At 45.4% G+C, this 19,954-nt stretch overlaps 1 protein-coding gene across 1 annotated transcript in view; it reads right to left on the bottom strand.

Moving 5' to 3' along the window:
- Positions 1-19,954, bottom strand: part of QRFPR (pyroglutamylated RFamide peptide receptor) — a 716,932-nt gene that overhangs the window by 67,017 nt on the left and 629,961 nt on the right. The window contains exon 5 of the mRNA XM_069631167.1: positions 8,591-8,688. Coding sequence (XP_069487268.1) covers positions 8,591-8,688 — 98 coding nt within the window. The remainder of the gene's footprint in view (positions 1-8,590; positions 8,689-19,954) is intronic.

Here is a 19,954-nt window from a genome sequence, read left to right on the forward strand (position 1 = left end):
TATAGAGTTCATCAGCAACCCAACTTACCGTTGTTCCTCCATCTCAACGCGCCCCTGTAGAAAAGAAGGATGGAGAGCTCCACAATAATAAAACAAATGTGAGAAGGGAATTCAGCCCTAGAGTTAGAAAGGAGTGATTTAAGGGAATAGACATCTCATGTAGTATTATCTCAGTTAATAGATTTTATAGCATTGATATTGTTGTCATTTGTTTGTTCATACAGAAAAAGAATCCTAAAGGTTCCAAGGTATCAGGTCCACAGGCTGGGAAGGTATTACGCTCCAGAGGAGTCCATGTAAGCGTTACAAGTGCCCTTGGGTCTTCCTTTCATTTCTAAAGGCCCTAGACACCCTCAAGGGATTTTGTAGGAGAAGTGTTGATGTGCCTTGAACAGGGCTGGTCGCAGCTTATCTTTTCATATATTTTTAACTCTTTCCTGCCATGCAATTGGCATTTATCGCATTTGGCACAGAAAGGTGGCCTGGCTCCAAAATGGCCATGCCACAAGGTTCTTTGTTCTGTCCTTTGGCCAGCTTGCCCCTTCACCTTCCCCAGGTCGAGCCGACCCAGGTCAGTCCTTATTTGGGCATGCATTCTCCCTCGAAACGCCAGGCGTTCGTGGGATTCTGCATGTCTTGTGTGTGTGCTCCCAGGATGTGGGCTGGACTGTCTAGTTGCAATCCACATCCTGGGTGCCAGAGAGTCTGGTGTGCTTTGAATGACTGGGACCACCATGGCCTATGATTGGTCCACGTATGGTATGCCTGTATGTGAGCAGATCTCCCATTGGGTCCTCTTTGTTTTGGCAGAAGGAGATTCTGGATAAGTGAAGGCTCCAAACACCAATACCATGTCGATCTCCTGAGTTCCCACTGAACAAAGGATAGGATCCAAGTATCCTGAAACCAAGAAGCTGAGTCAAAGAACTACTGGTGACCCACTGGAAGGTTTGGAACCCTGAGCCTGATGTTGTCCTGCTGGACCCCTCTGCATCTGATCAAACTAAAAGGTCTGCAAAGGCGTTTCGACACATTGGAATAGTGGGACTAACCATGCTCGGCACCTTCATCAAACCCTGCAAGTAAGCCTTCTCGGAAGTATCCATGGGCCAACCAGTGGGCTGACCAGCTTGTGCAGGTCCTTTGCTCTGACACCACCGCCGTTTCGAGGAGACTCTTGAAACATGGTACATCCCAACCTCTGTATTCACGACACTCTAACGCCAAATTTCGTACACATTGCATTCCCAGGACTGGAGTAAAGAGAGAGCGCCCGAACCAGAGTACACAAGGATACTGTGTCGCCCAGCCGTGGTGACGAACTTCGCAGCTGCCTTGCTGCTGTGCCCCTCTGGTTCCTGAAGCCTGCTGCAGTGGAACTGGCCTGATCCATCCACCAGGAGTGGATAAATCACCACTGGCCCATTTGGGAATCGCCGCTCTAACTTTGCCGCTGAAAGCCGTAGAGCCGCACAATTGCTGCATTTGCACCTGCAACCAAAGTGAACTCGACTGCTGAAGTTTGGTCCAGAGTGCGCCTGGGGTTGGTGAGTAAATGCAACCCTAAATGGTGGCCCCTAGCGCATCTATCCCTTTTTATGCACTAGTGGCCCCTGAGGGCCTCTCTCCTTTCCACAGATAGCCTGAGCTATTGAACTACCTGCTCTGCCCTCTCAAGGTGACTCTCTAGGAATAGTGGGAACTATATCTGCATCACCTCATGCACCTTCCTGAGCTGCTACAGACCCTACAAGAGACCCCGTTTTCATCCATCAGCTCTACCGCCTGCACCAGCATTGCAAGCATATTTGAGCAATAGGCTCCCCTCTTCTTAGGCACTGGACTGCCATTCAGTTAGTATTGCGATTACTGCAGAACTGCCTAAAGATAATTTGCTATGCCTGTTTCATTCCCTTGAAGGTTGTGGTCCCATTCTATGTGTTTAACCCTTTACGACACTTGGTCTTGTATATATGTATTTTAGGAGGATTGTGTTGGTTTAAAAGTGTTACTGTTGATTATTACTGTGTGTTGAACTTCAAAGGCCTTGAATAAATGTACTTATATTTTTAATATGGATACATCTGCCTGGGCGGTGATTTGTAGTGTCCTTTACTCTGTATGCTCATTGAGGTCTTTCAGTCACTCTGACCCCTCCTGAGACCTAGTCTTGACCGCCACCAATGCTACCTTGATTGGTCTGGCTTGTCCAGAAGGTTAACCTGTTCCAATAAACTAGGCTGGCCTTCTGAACCTCTGCCCACCAGGTCAGAGTTCAGAAATCCATCTTAACATTCACCTCCTCCTTCCCTTCGTCCCTCCCCTACTGATATCACAGTCACCGTGATTGGTGGCCAAGGCCCTTTTGTATCCCCTGGGGACCTGGCCTCCCCCACCCAATCACCCCAGCCTATGCCTACCTCTTAGCACTTGCCTTGGCACCCACCAGCCTAATTTCTGTAGGCTTGCACTTTCTACCCAATAGCACTTACCATACTAGGCATTTCATATGCTGCTCACGCACAAGCACGTACATTCCAGCACTTGCACCCACCCCCCAGGTCCCTCTTTTCTTGCTGCACTTTCACAATCCCATGTTCCGTCCCTGTTGCCCTTTGGGCGCTTTGAAACAGAATTGACTTACTGTATAAGTGCCTACCAAATGAATAATAAATACATAAATAAATAAATATTGCCCCTCTTCCTCACTCCTCCCGCCCTCACCAAAATGATCTTGAATGATGAAACTGCCTAATATAATGCAGACAATTGTATGCATGTGTTCGAAATTGTGATCTGGAAACATAATTTCTATCGGTTTGGTTAAAAAAAAAGCTTTTTAAAATGTACTTTAGCATTGCGGAAGTACGTGATTGTGCTGCCCAAGACAACTATACCTTTATCTTGTGTATGTATTTATTTTATTTATAGAACACTTTACACAAAGCGCGCTTTACTCAAAACAATTTGAACAATGAGTTTACATTAGGCAGTAGAGTAAAGCAATGACTTCAGTTGAGAACTGAAAATCAGAAGCAAATAGATAGAGGAAGAGCCTTCTAATGTTTAGGAGAAAAAGCAAAAGGGGACTGGGCACAGGACAGCTTTGGAACAGTAAGTAGGAAGTGCGATTGGGCGTGCAGGAGACGGATGAAGAGTAATGGAAAATAAGGGAGGAAAGATAAGGAGGAGCGAGACAATTGAGAAATGTGTAGACCATGGAACGAAAGTGAAAGAGAAGGCAAGATTCAGAAGAGCCAGGATAGCGAGTCTAAGGAAGCAAAAATAGAAGTGTAAGGAAGGAGGCAGAAGAGGATATGAATTGAGAAATTATAGGTAGTGAAGAGTTGGTAGTCATGGATGGCTATATACAAAGTAGAAGAATGACTAGAAAACAAAAGCAAAGATAATTGTTTTGGTTGCAGTGAAGGAAAGTAGAGCTGCATACTTTGCAAATGTTAAACAAATGGAAATGTCATATGATATATATTGGTGATATGGGAGGAGAAGTTAAGGGTTGAATCGAATACGAGCATTGAGAGAAAAGGGGAGAAGAACAGGTTGGTGGAAGTGAGGGGTAAATTGAGGAAGAGGGGAAACCAGAGCTTCATTCTCGGAAGGATTTAGCTAGAGGTAATTCAGAGTGCATCCAAGCTTGTAGTTTAAGAAGACAGGTGGTCAGAGATGAGAGAAGATTGGCAGAGAAATCAGAGGAGACTCAGATTTGTGCAATTGGCATAAAAGTGGCAATAAAGCCAAACCTAGTTGTAATTGCAGAAAAGGGAGAGGTGTAGAGACAGAATTGAAGGGGATCAAGTTCAGAGCCTTTATGGGCACCAAACTGAAGGGGATAAGAAGAGCGGGTGCCAACCCAAGCAACTGTTGAAGTGTGGCCAGATCAGTAAGAAGGGAACCATTGAAAAACAGAGTTTGAAAGGCCCATGAATGAGAATGTGTTAAGAAGAGTGATCAATAGTATCAAAGGTGACTGTGAGGTCAGACAGGATCTGAATGGAAAAGAGTTTGTCATGGCTGGACAATTATTAGAGAGTTGGTGATATAGAGCAAGGCAGTTTCAGTCGAGTCCATAGGACAGAAACCGCCGATGCAGAGGAGGGAAGAGTGCTGTTCCAGATATGTTCCAGATATGCAGATATGCAGAGAACTGAGAATAGACCACACATTACAAGGGGTTCTGATAGAAAGGGGTGAAGAGAGATACGCCAAAGATTGGAAGGAAGAGAATGATCAAGTAAAGTTATTTTCAGAGTATGTAGAATATTAGGGTGTTTAAAGTCTTAACGGAAGGTAGAAGAACAAAGGGAAGAGTTAGAGTGCAGGCAGGACAGAGATGATAAGAGCAGAGACTTTGGGAATAAGAGTAGGCAAAGGGTCAGCAGGGGAAGGCAGTGGGATGGGCACGCGCAGGAAAATGCACAGAATCAAAATGAGATGGGGCAAGAAAATAGATGACAGCCAGGAAGGAGAAGGGAAAAGGTATCAGGGTGTAGGGTACAGAAGGAGACGGGAGAGGGAAGCATAATTGGAGATCATTACTGTTAAATTAGTAGCAAGGTCAGCTGAGGAAAGAGGGAAGGGCACAGCAGGATCATGATAGGGAGATAAGGGGATCTACAAATTAAACAAGATGATGAGGGAAGAAGACAAGATAAAAGAGCTAAGCAGCATAGAGGGCAGAGCCATAGAAGGGGTAAGGAGATGAGAGTAAAAGGTACTCATAAGTAGAACAAGAGTTTGTACCATTGACACTCTACACAATGGGGAGTGGCATACAGAGACAGGATCGGAAGTATAAGCCAGAGTTTAGGAAAGTTTGCGAGATAGGGAGAAGGGGTGGGTAGATTAAAGGGACTCAAGGGTGGAATTGATGGTAGAATTGATAAGAGCAAGATCGGAATTGGAGGGCATTGAGGTAAAGGATGAGAGAGAAGGTAAGGAGCAGGTTAATGAAGGGATAAAGGAAGGAGTATCAACAGACTTGGGATTATGATAGGTATAAACAGCAGAGTCTGGGACGTAGAAAAAGGGGGACTGAGAGGAAGGAGAAGAAGGGGAATGTAAGGAGAGAGTGCTCAGAAGAATAAGAAGGAGGTACCATAATAAGAGAAAGAGACAGAGTGGAAGAGATAATAAGATGTAAGGAGGGCACCAAGATGTGAGAAGGAGGAGATGAGTACTGAATATGACTGGAGGAGAGGATGGAAAAGCACAGAAAATGTGAATAGTCGATAGACAGAGATTGAAATCGGCAAGCAGAAAGTAAGGAAACGAGAGGTGAAGTAATGAGGAAAGAAGGGAGTCAAGGTCATCGCAGAAAGGACAGGGAGCCAGGTGGGTTATAGATAATGAGAAAGGTGAGAATGGTTAGGGTTTGCAGAATACCTCAAAGTGATATTCAAATAAGAGAAAGGAGGGAGGAGAGAATAAGAGAGTGAGAGGGATAAATGAGTAGTGGAAGAGAATGCCAGTGCTGCCACTAGTCCTAGGGAGGCAGAGGAAAGAGAGATGTGAGCAGATGGAGAGAAAAAGAAGGCAGGGATGATTGTGTCTGATGGTAAGATACAGGTTTCAGTCAGGTAGAGAAAGTGAAGGGTAAGTTGGACAAAGGTGTCCAGGAGAGAATGTGTTTAGTTACATACAGAGCTGGCACTGCGCAACCCAGAGAACAGAGAGTGAAAAAAAGAGGTGGGGGAGATCCAAATATGATTATCAGGGTTTTGAGATCGAGGGGTGTAGGAAGGTGAGGCGGAATGGGAAGAAGGGTGAACCAGAACATTGAAAGTCATGGAAAGGAAGAGAGAGAGTAGCGACAACGCCTAAGTAGCATGGAGGAAGAGTGGAAGCAAGGTGTCGAATGTTGTACTTCTAGGGAGGAGGGGAGTAGTCAGGAGATGCCTTGCATGCCCTATCCCCAACTTTTTCTATTTTGAAGTATGAAGCCACACACTTCGATAGACCAAGTTCTAGCAAGCGGAACATGCCATTTTGCATTCAATTGTAAGTATGTATCTGTCTGGTATTTGACAGTTATCAAATATAAAATAGCATGTTTTGTCTGTGTGCAATATTTAATAAATTGAGGGCACAGAGTGAAAAGTCAATCGGACAAGTACATTTGTCCAACATATTGTCGCTTGTCAAGTAGATTTTTCAACAATATTCCACAACTATGTTCCAACCAAATTTCAAGAAGGGTGCTGCCTTCATATGCCATGGATGGGGTCACGATATGACAGGATTAGACCCAATAGAACAACATAGGCTGAGGCACTGCCATAGTATTGGCGCTTCAGCATTGTATGACCAGTTACTTCCACATTTTGCCAATTATAGTTGCATGTCAGGTAAAGTCATTATACATAAAGAAGAACCCCTCCATTACCAGTAGCTGTGATAATTCCGTATCCAAAAATCAAGTAGATGCAAGTCACTACAGTGCACAGGAGCATTAATACTTTAATACATAATACTGACGTGTTCTTTATATAGGGCTTCGCCAAAGCGCAGTGCATAGCACATACTTACATACAATTATCAGCCCAACCGAAGTTGGCACTCATTGTCAACCTCGGAAGAATGAAAGGCTGAGTTGGCCTTGCTAGGATTTGAACCTGCGACCTGCAGATCACACACAACAGCAAGCATTGAACCCACTGAGCTACCTTACCGCTTACCTATTAAAAATGCAATGCCAACATAAGAAAATATGTAAAACCGTACTGCACAATATAGGCCAGACACTTAATAACACTTCTGTCTGCTATACCCTTGATGATGCACAATAAAAAATGCTATGCCGCAGTAAGACATACCTACACTAGCTGCACCAAAATGCCAATCTAACCACATAATGACACCATGCTACTTTATCATAGATGCCCAGAAACATATACAATGCCACAGTAAGGACTGGCTGCACCCAAATTCCTGTCTAGCCAGGTAATAACGCTTATGCTGATTGCTTCATCAGAGAGGCCCTTTACAAAATGTCAAGCCACAGTAAGAAATACCTAGTCTAGCTGCACCAAAATGCCAGTCTAGCCACTAATAACACATATCATACCTGCTTTATCATGTATGGCCATTTTGTTTTAGCACAACCCCCTCCTGCCCCACACTCCCGACACATCCCCTCTCCCTTCCACTCTCCTCCTCCAACCCCCAAATTCAGCTTCTTGGCCCAGCATTACCTCCACGTCCCTCTTCCTCGTTCCAGTTCTTATGAGGCAAGGTGCTTCATAGGCAAGTACTGGGATGAGCAAGAGTAGGACTAGTAGTAATAAAGATTACTGGAAAGTAATCCAGGCATTGAACACAAGCACACACATTAACGTGCTCTTTTACACATGCACCCACTCATGCACGCACACATGCAAACCCAGCCACCCATACCTCATGCACTCACTCACAGACACATTACATAATATATATATACATACACAGATACACGCACACATAAACATTGTATTACCTTCTCCTGAATTCATGGTTGCTCTGAGGACCTCCTCTGCAGGGAGGCTGCTCTGGCTCCCATGCTCGACACATGCAAGGAACCAGCTCTGGTCCCTGTTATGCACATAGGATCCGGAACCTTCCATGTGCTGACTTATAAAAGAAAATATTGCCGTTAATTTCAAAAAGAAATTAATGTAAAGGGGCCTCTCGTCTGAGAGCCCTCTTTACTTTCGTTTTCTCTCTGCCTCTGCAACCCTTAACCAGGGGTCACATAGGCAGAGCCAGGGATCACACAGGAGTTGCCAGGGGTTATAGTTATGACCGCTAGTGACCTGCAAATGCCATCCTGGCCGCACCCTAGTTAGAAATAGACATAGCGTGAACAGGTTTGGCTTTCTCGTGCCAGAAAAAGAGTATCCCATTTGGGCTCATCCAACAAAGACATATCTCTTTTCACAATTTCTAGCATGAATGAAATGGCCCCCTTTAGAAAGGGGGGAAAACTCTGGGGCAGCTTGAAGAGGCAACAGTTTCCCAAAGAACAAACACATGTAAAGTGTGCGGTTGGGAGTCAAGGAAGATGCTAGTGGCTCCAAGGAGAGTGCTGTTTGTGAAGCTTTGACCACCCTTCAGTGAGCCACAAAATTGTGTAGCTCAAAGAGGTTTTAATGTCATGGTCCACCATCATTGGTCTGTAACTTAGGGGTAATTCCTCCATGAACAAGTGTGTGTATAATCTCCAAATTAAGTTATTTGAATTATAATTGTTTTGATAAGATGTAACTAGGTTCAAGTTGGTTTGAACATCACCAATTCCAAACCAAAACGTCAATCCACAAATTATCAGACAAACAGCAGTTTTATAATGAGTGCAAAAAGCCTACAAATCCCAACACCCCAAGCTGAAACATAAAAGTTGCAAACACATACAAGGCGATGTGAAAAATATATCATCAAGCCGATTAAACATGTGTGTACGTGTGTGTGTCAGAGGCAACATTTTAGGGAATGAAAAAGTAAATGCAATTCTGTAAATTCAAACTGTATATCCATTGCATTCTTAGTTGATAGATTACACGTGCAACAACACCAGCTAAGAGAATGCAGTACTTACTGTATTCAATCATCATGTGTACCACATGGAATGGAGCCCAGCAAACCACAAAGAGGACAACCACTGTCACTATCATGATGATTGCTCGCTTCTTTCTCCTAAATAAACAGTGACACCATTGTTAAAGAACACACTAGTGGCAGAAATTGTCGAGAACACTGTAATGGGGCAGCATACTACATTAATACAATTCTTAAGTTAGTATGAGAGATTCTTTTCAAAGTAATGACGGGTGAACACTTGAACAACATGTTTTAAACAATGTTTGCCAAAGCTAGACGTGTTGACTTACGTTTGGGTATTAGATTGCGAATGCAAGTCCCTGACATCATATGCCCATGTACTCACATCATTTACAAGCTGTTATAGGTAGTACTGTTATGGAAGTGTCTGGGTAATGCCTATCGCATGTCTACACCAAAGCCAGAACTTTGGCGTAGCGAATGCTCGCTTATATAGTGTTACAGTGCAAAGATGTAAGAGGATTCAATTCAACACTACAGCTAAGTCAACGCCTAGTCTATAATACTGAATGAAAACCCTTATTGATATATCTTTATGTCCAGTTCATGCGTTCTGGATGACTACCCCTATATAACACCCCTCTCTTGGAATCCCCCTGACCCCACTGAGCCAAGAAGTAGTTCTGTTTTGCAAGTTTAAAAGGTTTATTTGATAATTTAAAATATATATATCACACTTTATAATAAATTAATAATTGAATAGCACACTTAATCTGATATGATAAAGATCAACAACGGAGAATCTGGCACTAGCACACTTCTTATAATCACTAATGAGTTGACATGAAATGGATAAGGTAGCACACTGGTAAATAGGAACAAAAGTATAATGTGGTAGAGGATGCTTTATGTAAGCTCAGGTGGATGCAATATTCAATGAATGCAGTACAGAAAATACTCAATATGATTTCAACCAAACAATGTAATCACTTTTCTCTGGCAATGCCCTCCCCCCCTTGATGCAAGGCAAGGAAATGGAAGGAAAACACACAGTTCTCAGAAATGCAATCAATGTAAATCAATTCACCCCAGCAAGCTTACACTACAGAAAACAGATAGGAGTTTTGAAAACACAGGCAAAATGCTTTGATATGTGCTAGCAATGGATGAGAAATATGCTGGAAATGCTTTTAATTCCCTTTCAGAGGTTCAGGGTGAGTGGTATCTAGTTAATATTAGTCCAGGCTCACACTAGCAATGATGCAGGGATAGTTAGCAGGTTAAACGAATTTCTGGCAAATGGAAGGCAAGCAGCAGCTGATTTTACATGTGGAGAAATTTGCAAATCGCTGTAAAATTTGCGGATGCGTGTTCCGTGATTGCGGTAAAACTATAAGGGGTAGGTTCTAGGTTCATAGGAAAGCCACGATTCTAAGCTTTCAGATAAAAGTTACTGCAAGTCTCTAGCACAAACGGTTGCGGAGATATGAGCGATTGAATAAAGGTCGTTTTTCAGATTTGAAATTTTAAAGTTCAAAAAGACACGTGCAGCTTGCAACTAGAAAATGACAAGTGACAGCTTTGCAAATGAATGACAGGTGACAGATTTGGATCTATCAGGCAGTTCTACTTAGGTTAATAGATTGAATTATATTATTTTAACTAGGAGATTTGATCTGCACAGTTTTCTAGGTACTCACACTATATTCTTGAGTGAAATGGGCCACGCCACGGATCTGGTCAGATTTTAGACTCTGGTCTGGTCTGGTCTGGCCTCTGCACTTCACAGTGATCTGGGTCAGCTCTCTCTGCTGGTCTGGGTCTCTCTGGATACAGCACTGCTTTCTCTCTGGTCTGGTCTCTTAGTTCTGGATAGATTGAAGTCTCTAGTTTGGCTTTCTGGAGGTTTGATGGAGGTAAGTATGGATTTTTCCGGCAGAGCTTCCAGCGGCAGATGGAATTGAAGGTCCCTATCTGTCCTGTCTGTCTGCTTTTATGTGTTTAGAATGTGGGTGTGTTCTAGCATCACTGACCCTACCTCTCTCTCAGCTTCTAATTGGTCAAACTTCCATTTATCATTTGATTGGGGAATGAACTGTGAGTCAGAGGGATGTCATTTTATGGCTTGCAGATAGGACACTCCTCTGTCAGATTGCACACATTCTATATTTGATAATAAAAGACATATTTCACAGTTACACAGTTGCTTGAAATTACATATACATGGTGTGGCTGAATTTAGCCATGTCTCTGTCCAAATCTGCTGTTTCTAAGAGCTTGCATTCAGAAATGGCACATAATTGACTTTTTAACTGATTTTTCAATTTCTGACATTGACCCAGCTTTACATACATGTGCGCAGGGAGTATGGACATTAACTGATGAAGTTTCAGACTTTTAACATGCATACATTTAGAGTAATATCCACTTTTCCGCTAAAACCCCTCTGAACACGCCACCGGTTCTAAAAACCTCTTAAAATGTGGGCAGAAAAATCACAAGAATTATGGTATCATTTATAAAATTTTCACATATCCGCTCTATGAGTTATCCATCTTTTTAAAGTTATGTTCTGGCTCCAAAGGGGTGTGGTTTCCTCTCAGCACAAGGTAGAAATACTGGTTTATCCAGTTCTGCCAAGCCAGCTTGCTCTCACAGGCAGTGCTCCTCCCCTTTCCTCAGGAGGAAGCCACTTTTTACGACCATTTACGACTCCTGCCAATAAAACCTTTGCCTGAGCCAGGACAGGGCTTTGTTCACTTTGCTGCAGAGCACAGGTAATTCAATTATCAGATAGATGGCATATCCTTAGTGTGAGCAGCAAAAGGGCAGCTAAGCCTGGGAACACAGCTGTGACTCAAGTTTCACTCCTGATGGGGGTAGTTGCCAGGCAGAATTGGAATCTCTTTAAGCCAGTTTCAGATAAAATGTCACTTTTTGTTCCCCAGTTCCTGCATTCAAATAAAACTAAACATTTTTACATATGCAGCTAGAATGCTGATTCTAAGTGCAAAACTATGGCATTTCAACAGTTACAAAGGCATGTGACACCAAACATAGGTCACTCATTTAATCTAAACATTTTCGATTTTAGTGTCTTTAATCCAGTGCAACTTAAACTGCTGCAATCCACAGCTCAGCCAGTCTTGTTATAAACCTTCAAGTCACTTCAGAATATCACTTTACATTGTATCCACCTCTCAGTAAGTCTTTCTTTGGCATGTTTTGGGTTCATTTATTCAGTTTTCTACAAAAAAGTAAAATCTGGTGTTGTTTTAAATTGCCGGCTTTTGGATAGTGGTGAGTACTGGTACTACACCCATTTTTGGGATTTAACAAATGAATTCCTCACAATTCTAGGTTGCATTTGGCAATCAGCATTGCCATTCCCAATGGTTTCAGACTACTGTGCAAAAATGAATTCCCAACAGTATGGGTTTGCTTTTGGCAATCAGCATTGCCTCTCTGAGCTCACAATATAGGCGAAATGGAATTTTCCTGTGCATTTTCTGGGAAGCTCTGGCCATCATGATGTTTTCATGTCAGTACTGCACAGTTTTGAGGTAGGGCTCGGATGCATGGGTAAATACATCCCACAAGCCCCCCTCTTGCGATGGCCATTCGGTTTCACTGATGGGACTCGCAAGATCTGGGATGTTTCCTCATCTTCTTCCAATAGATGGCCCAGTTCAGCATCTTTTCCTCCATCCGGTCGGATCGATCGGTTCTCCTCGCCGGTCCTGATGGGAATATTGGGCGGTACCCCGAGCCCGTTGCGTCTCAGCTCCCGGTCTCCGGATCGTCCTCCTTGGCCCGTCTCAAGGTTTTCTTTCTCCTAGGACGACAAAGGAAGAGCGGCAATACCTATTCATAGACGTTTTTCCACCACCGTTGAGATAGTGGGGCAGCATATGCATTTCATCATTACGAAACATTACATTCTTATTTTGAAAAAAAAACAGTATAACTAAGAGACAGTTTCATGCAAATCACAATATTTTACAGACTAGATGTGGTATGTTTTATGATTGGAACAGAATTAGTCTGAGACAGTACCCGCTAGGATTCCAGAGGATTCCTCCAGTTGTTGCAGAGTGTGCCTGGGATGGCAATATTTCAACTGGTTTATGTGGACCCACTTGTCTTACCCCGCTGCCAAAGGACCTTTGGGGATGTGGATTTTGTAGGCCACAGGGGAGATCTTGTCGATGACCTCAAAGGGTCCCTTCCATGTAGGCAAAAATTTGCGCTGCTTGGCCTGGTTCCTTTGGAAGTTGTATAGATAGACCCGGTCTCCCACCTGATATTCCTTCCTGGAAGTTTTCAGGTCATAATGGGTCTTCATGCTATCAGCTGATCTTTCTAGATTCCGCTGAGCATAAGCAAAAGCATGTTGAAGGTGTTTCCTTAAATTCTCTACATACTCATGAGTAGTGGAGGCATTTATCAGTGTCTGCTCTTGGGTCCTGTAGAGCAAATGCTGGGGAAGCACCATCTTGCGCCCAGTCATCAACTCAAATGGTGACATTTTGGTTGCAGATGAAGGGGTAGATCTGATGGCCATTAGGACCAGAGGTAATCGGATATCCCAACTTGGCCCAGAATCTGCCACAAACTTCTTTAATATGCTCACAATTGTCCGGTTATATCTCTCTACTGCCCCAGAAGAAGCTGGTCTATAAGCAATATGCAGCTTTCTCTTGACCCCCAGTATCTCCCACATCTTTGTCATTACTTCACTGGTGAAGTGGCTACCTCTGTCTGACTCAATCCTTTGAGGTAGACCAAAACGGGAAAAGATGTGGTTAATCATCAAGGCAGCTGCAGTTTCTGCCTTGCAATTTGGGGCTGGGAGACATTCCACCCACTTGGTAAACAAGCATGTCACAGTCAACATGTACTTATTCCCCCTAGCCGAGCGAATCACAGGGCCTACAAAGTCGATTTGTAAATCTGACCATGGCAGTGTCATTCCCCTCTTTTGGAGAGGCGCGCGGTGCGTGAGGGATGATGGCTGAAATTGTGCACACACAAGACACCCCTTCAAGTATTGGTCGAGGTCCTGCCCCATGTGTGGCCAGTATGCAACCTCTCTTAAGATTTCCAATGTTGTGTGAAACCCCCTATGACCGGCGGTGGCCGCATCATGGGCGTGACTTAACATCAGGCTTCGGAATGAGGTAGGAACCACCCACTGATCGTGGCCATCTTTGGATTTCCTTACCAGCAAACCGTCTTGAATCCGGAACATTTTTGGACATTTCATCAACACTCTTAGGTCCTCTTTCCCAATGTAATCGGTATCCGTCAGGGGAAAGTTCTCAGGGTCCTCAAGGTGCTGGTAAAATTTACCAATAATTGGATCCCCCTTCTGAGCAGTAATCAAATCATCATCAGGGGTCTCCTTACTCCATTGTGCAATTGAAAGGTCGTTGTGAGCATTTGTCTGGGACCTAGTGATAGCAGTGACCTGGATTTCCCCCAACAGGGACTCAATCTCAATTAGATCCCCTTAGATGGCCCCGGTTTTGGCCAGCTGATCAGCTAAGTCATTTCCAGTTTTGTCTGGTCCCTCTACTTTGGAATGACCCTTGATCTTTTTCCAGAAGATGGTCATCTCATTCGAGGTGACCAGATCATCAATGTTTTGGATCAACTTCCCATGTTTCAAGGGTTTGTTGTTAGCACATAACATGCCTCTGGTTTTCCAATTAACCAGGTGCTCCACGAACCCGTTCCGTACATAATCCGAATCTGTGATTATGACCAGTTCGTGGAGTTGATGCTGGACAGCAGTGAGGATGGCCTGATGCACAGCCATCAATTCTGCCACCTGACTACTTCGGGGACCAATTTTGTATCCAGCGGAGGGTTCTGGGGACTCCTTCACCCATGCATTCCCTACGCCGGCCACCAGTTCTTTCTCCCCGTTGTTGTCAACATGGTAAGAGCATCCATCCACATACACAGTGGGCATTCCCTCACACTTGTCTTCTTCAAAGACTTTGTGGGGGGAATTAAGGTATGCCTCCATGTTGTCCTTTATTTTTAGACTTTCGTCCTCGAGACAGTTTTCTCTGGCACAATCATGCAAGTCAGCCAGACCTTGCGCGAGGGGACTCTTCTTGTTTTGGCCATATCTGACCTCCACAGGAAAGCCTTGCATTGACAGAATCCAGGAAGTAATTCGGGAATTACTCACATTTCCGGCCCGGATTCGGTCACTTTGGAGATATTGCAGAGGCTGGTGAGGAGTCTCCACTATGATGTGTTCCCCCTGGATAAACGGGCGGTAATTCTTCAATGCCCACACCGTTGCCAGGAGTGCCTTCTCACAATCGTTGAATTTTTCCTCCACAGAGGATAAAGTTTTGCTCGCATAGGAGATTACTTTATTGACCTTGTCATGCTTTTGATATAATACTGCCGTCAAGCACGTATTAGAGAACCCCGTCTCCAGGAAGAACTCCTTGTTTCTGACAGGGTAAGCTAGGCAAGGCGCTTGTGAGAGGCTTCTTTTGAGTTGTTTTACCGCCTCGGCTTGTTCTGGACCCCATTCCCACTTGACCCCCCCCTTCAGGAGATGAATCAGGGGTCTGGTGATCTCTGCGTAGCCCTCAATGAACTTTCTGCTGTAATTAGTCAGTCCAAGGAGGCTCCTTAGTTCCCGCAGAGTTGTGGGGTCTTTAAGTTTCTGAAGTGCTTCCACTTTCTTTTCCTGGGGACAGAGACCCTGAGGAGTAATCTCATGCCCCAAGAAATTAACACGGGTTCTACACCATTGTGCTTTCTGAAAGGAAAGTTTTGCTCCGGCAGCCCTCAACTGTGTCAGAACATAACGGATCTCCGCTATGTGTTCCTCCACAGATGAACTTTTGATGAGGACATCATCTACATAAGCCAGGTTACCCCTTGCACCCAAGTCAGGCATGGCCTTGTGTAGAAAAATGTTGAATTCATTGCCGGAGTTGAGGTATCCGAAGGGAGTCCGGGTCCAGGTGTACTGCTGGCCCCCAAAGGTAAAAGCCAGCTTGTATTGGTCCTCCCTACTGACAGGCACGGTCCAGTATCCATTGGTCAGGTCTATTGCAGTGAATACCTGTGACCCCTGAATCTGGGCCAGACCTTGGTCAATGTAGGGCAGAGGCCATCGGGAAGTATGGACCCGTTTGTTGAGCTCCCTAAGGTCGGCACAGAGTCTCCACTGGCCGTTTGGCTTCAATATTCCCAGCACCGGATTATTGAAGGTGCTGTGGACTGGACGGATTATTCCCCGGGACTCAAGGTTCTTAATTATTTCAGTAAGGGACTCCATTGATGCGAGAGGCAAGCGATATTGCTTCACAAACACAGGAGTCATGCCAGGGTCCGTGGGGATTGTTGTTGTGTGGATGTCAGTGCGACCACAGTCATATGAGTCTACCGCAAAGAGATCTTGGAAATCCAAGAAAACTTGTTTCAACTTTTGCTTTTGTTCCAGAGTCACACAGGCATCAGCTAGGTTGACTCTCTCTTCCACCATCTGCCTGAAGCCTGGAAAGACTTCTGGTTTGGCTATCTCCGCGGCCTCCTCCAGCTGGGTGGAGAAGTCCCTGGTCAGAGTGCTGATTTGGACCGGAGGCTTCAGGTGGGAAAGGCAGCCTTCATGAACCTGGAAAATCACCTCATCCCTCCTGAAGTCACAAGTCACATCTTCCTTACCATAAGGGCAGGAAGTGTACACCAGGAAGTTCCCCCCATGCCGGGTAAAAATCCTGTCTGGTGTTGTATTGTCCTCACTGTCACTGTCAAAACAGTCCTTGGGGATTGGTCCTAACAGTTCATTTACAAGATCAATGGAGAAATGTCGGTCATCAACCGCCATTCCAATAATGGTGCCTGCGGCTAGAGTAATACTCTTTAAGTCGCTGTTATCCACCTCTATTAGAATGGTGTCATGTTCTATGTTGACTAATGGAGTTGGGTTTACCCCCAACCCTTGCTGTTGGAGAGAAGCATTTAGATGTATGTAAGCATCAGGGTTTTTCAACTCTTGTCCCCTTTTAACTTTCACTTCCAGGGAGAATTGTCGGGTCCTTTCTGGGATGGTGACTTCCTCTTTAACCTGAATTTCAACTGCATAAGGTAGCAATTGAGCTGACCTAAATGCTTTTTCTGGATCATCAAAGCCCATGGGATTATCCGCTAATCGGGACCAAGCTTTGAAGTTTATTAGGTCCAAACTAATGGCAAAGCGATTGAGAATGTCACTGCCTAAGTAAAAGGCGGCAGGGACGTCTCGCACGACCCAACAATTGTGGACTATGCTCTTGTTGCCAATGGAGATTTTGAGCATACACCTGCTTGGCAGGAGATGTTTGGAATTAGGTGCTTCCAGGTCCATTTCCCATTTGTCTATCAGTTTGAAGGTGGGAATGGCTGGATCTTTTGGGAGTTGGCGGAACATGGCTTCGCTGATGAAGCTCTTACCGTTGTTCACACACACTCGAGCGAGAACAGAGTCCTTCCCATCATTTAACTGAACAGGGATGAACAACTGCTCTCCAATTTGCTGAATATCAGCCAGGCTCTGAGCTGATTTCACATCTTTCTGGACTATTGGAGTGGGAGTTTCTGATTGTGGATTAGTATAGAATCTCAGAGTGTTTCCTTCCAGCGTGGAGTACCACTTTAGACTGGAAGGAAGGTTGATTTTCAGAAATAGAGAGGACCCCCCATCACCAGTCTGTTGTCCTACTGCTATTACTGTCACGTCTGGAATCTGGCTGTTCTGGAAGTGAAATTCTACTTGGTCAGATTTTTGTTCAACCATGTGGCATGTGCCGTTTAAACTAACATGGTTGACACTCTGTTTTAATTTGATTGGTCGGCTAGTCTGGGTCCAGAGGACCTTGTTTACGCAATCTATTAGGGGTGACAACCTTCTCAGGAGGTCATTCCCTAGTAAACAAGGGGTGCCCTCTGGGGTCACTACTATGACCGGGTGTTTCAACTTATGTCGCCCGATCTTAATGTCCAAGTCTGCAGTCCCCTCAACGGGAATTTCCTTCCCGTCAAAGTTCTGGAGTTGTCCAGGAAGAGAGGTGAGAGGAATTTGGTAATTCCCTCCCCTTCCTGCATTCAGTTCGTCAAAGGCCCTTCTGGACAGAAGGGTAGCTTGAGATCCAGTGTCCACCAGTGCCGAGATTGTACCCTGCCCCTGTACTTGTACCGGGGCATAATATCTTCCCTCCTTCTCCTCAAGGGGGCACAGATAATGTACATTTTTGGACAACTGGTGGGCTAATTTTCTGGTTTTGGACATGGCGAGAGAAGAGTTTTGGGCAGAATTCTGTGGAGAGCCTTGGGAATCTGAAAGAAAAAGTTGACAACTGGAGATCAGAGCCATTGTGGGTTCCCCTGGCTCCGGTTCTGGGCCGCCCCCCCCTTTTTGGAGGCAGTCACCAGGATGGGTTTGAACCAGGGGATTTTCTTGATGTTGGTTCTGGGATGAGATGGTGGGCGGCGGTAGCTCATTCTCCACATCTCCCCAGTCTGGATTTGCATCCCTAGGGACCCATTTTTCTTTGGGAGGAGTTCCCCCCTCTCTGAAGGAGAAGATCCTTTTCCCAGGATCCTCTGGGGATCCCTCTCCCTCAAATTGGAAGATCTGTACCTCCTCCTCAAACTGAGTCTGTTTGGGTCTTTTGTTTCTCCTACCCCCCCTCTGCTCCTTAGGAGGCAGACTTTCAGGGGCAAGAGATTTTGTTTCCGGTTCCTGGGTTTCCAGGGGCTGTTTACAAGTAAGGAAGGAAGCTTCCTCCAAGGCTTTACACCCCCCTTCCCCTTGTGCCTCCTCCCTGGGAACCGGTGAGTTATCGGGGTGCTGCCCCCGTCATTGTTCTGGAGCACCAGGTCCAGAGTTGGGTGCGTTCTGCGCCAGCATGCTGATCTGAGGGTTCTGCTGCGCCCTCAGTATATGACCCATATCCCACGCCATGTTTTGAACCTGGCGCTCTAACTGGGAAACCCGCTCAGGCTGATACGGGGCCCTGTTTTCTCCCCTGGGCTGATCCCGGGAAGGGTAGCTATCCCTCCTCTGGTAATACCCCGGGTTGGGAAGATTTGGGTACCCCTCCACCCTTGGCCTCCCCTCTCCCGGATTCAGTGGTCTGGGCTCAGGGAATTGGGGAAAGAAGGATGGATGGTTTTGGGGCTGAAAGTTGGGTGGATACCTGGGGAAAAAGTTCTGCCCAGGATTTGGAGAGTTTCTGCCCTCCGGTGGGAAGTTAGGAGGGAAGTTCCCTGGGTTAGGTGCTTGGCTGGATCCCCCCCCTTGGGCTGGAGGAGTCCACACATAACCCAGGATGGGTCTGTTTCCCTTGTAACGGGGACTTACATAATCAGGAGAGCGAGGGACCCCATTTGTGGGGCTGCCTCCCTGGCTCCCTGTCTGTGACTGGCCCGAGGACCTTCTGGGCCTAGCATTATTAGGTGCAGGTAGGTTTTTAGGCCCCCCCATCTCCAAATCTAAAACGGGGGTGACCTTTACCTCTGCCACCTTGGCAGCAGCAGGGGTGGTGTTGGCTTTGGGGTTTTTCTGGGCATTACTTTTGCTATCTACCGGTTTCTGCACCTCATAGATCTGGGTAGCCTGTTCAATGACCCAGTCTAAAGATCTTTTCTCGTGAAAATCCCTCACGAGCTGGGTCATGATATATTTGGGCAAGGCATGGAAAAACGTATTAATAAATTCCCTGCTATCCGTGCGCACCCTTCTTGTGGTCTGTGCAAAAGCACGCTTTAACTCCTGCACAAATTCTTGTGGGGCCTGATCCTCCCCACATTGCAAATTGTAGGCTGCCTTGCGAGCCTCTTGAGGATTTCTGTGAACAGAAAAATGTTTCAAGATGGCCGCCTTATAGGTGGACCATCTTAAATGATTTTGGTCCTCCAGCCCCGCAAAGAAACTGGAGTATTCCGGGGAGAAGGTCCACTTTACATATTGAATACAGCTTTGGCTGTCCTTCAAATGGAAAGTCTCCATCATTTGTTCAAACAACTCTAAGTGCTCCCAAACATAATACTTAGCGTTCTTATGGTAAGGCGTGATGACGCTCCTGATCGCCTTAATCTGCTTTAAGGGGTCCTTAAGCAAGGCCCTTTTTGCCTTATTGGCCTTTTTGGTTCGGGTAACCCTTGTCCATTCATCCTCGGACTCAGAGGCACTGCTCCCAGAGGTTCCCGTCTGATCTTCCAGGTTTTCCCGGATTCTGCGAGCCTGGGAATGGCTGGCAGAATGTGGGGACCTGGTCTCCTGTGTCCTGCGCAGTTCAGAGGAGTCTTCAGATTCCTCCTTGCTGCCAGGATTTGATGGGTACCCCCTCCACTGACCTAACTGGGCAGAGGTTTTCAGGATGCC

This window comes from Ambystoma mexicanum, chromosome 6q (assembly GCF_040938575.1).
Source record: "Ambystoma mexicanum isolate Mex_15411 chromosome 6q, UKY_AmexF1_1, whole genome shotgun sequence".
Lineage (NCBI taxonomy): Eukaryota > Metazoa > Chordata > Amphibia > Caudata > Ambystomatidae > Ambystoma > Ambystoma mexicanum.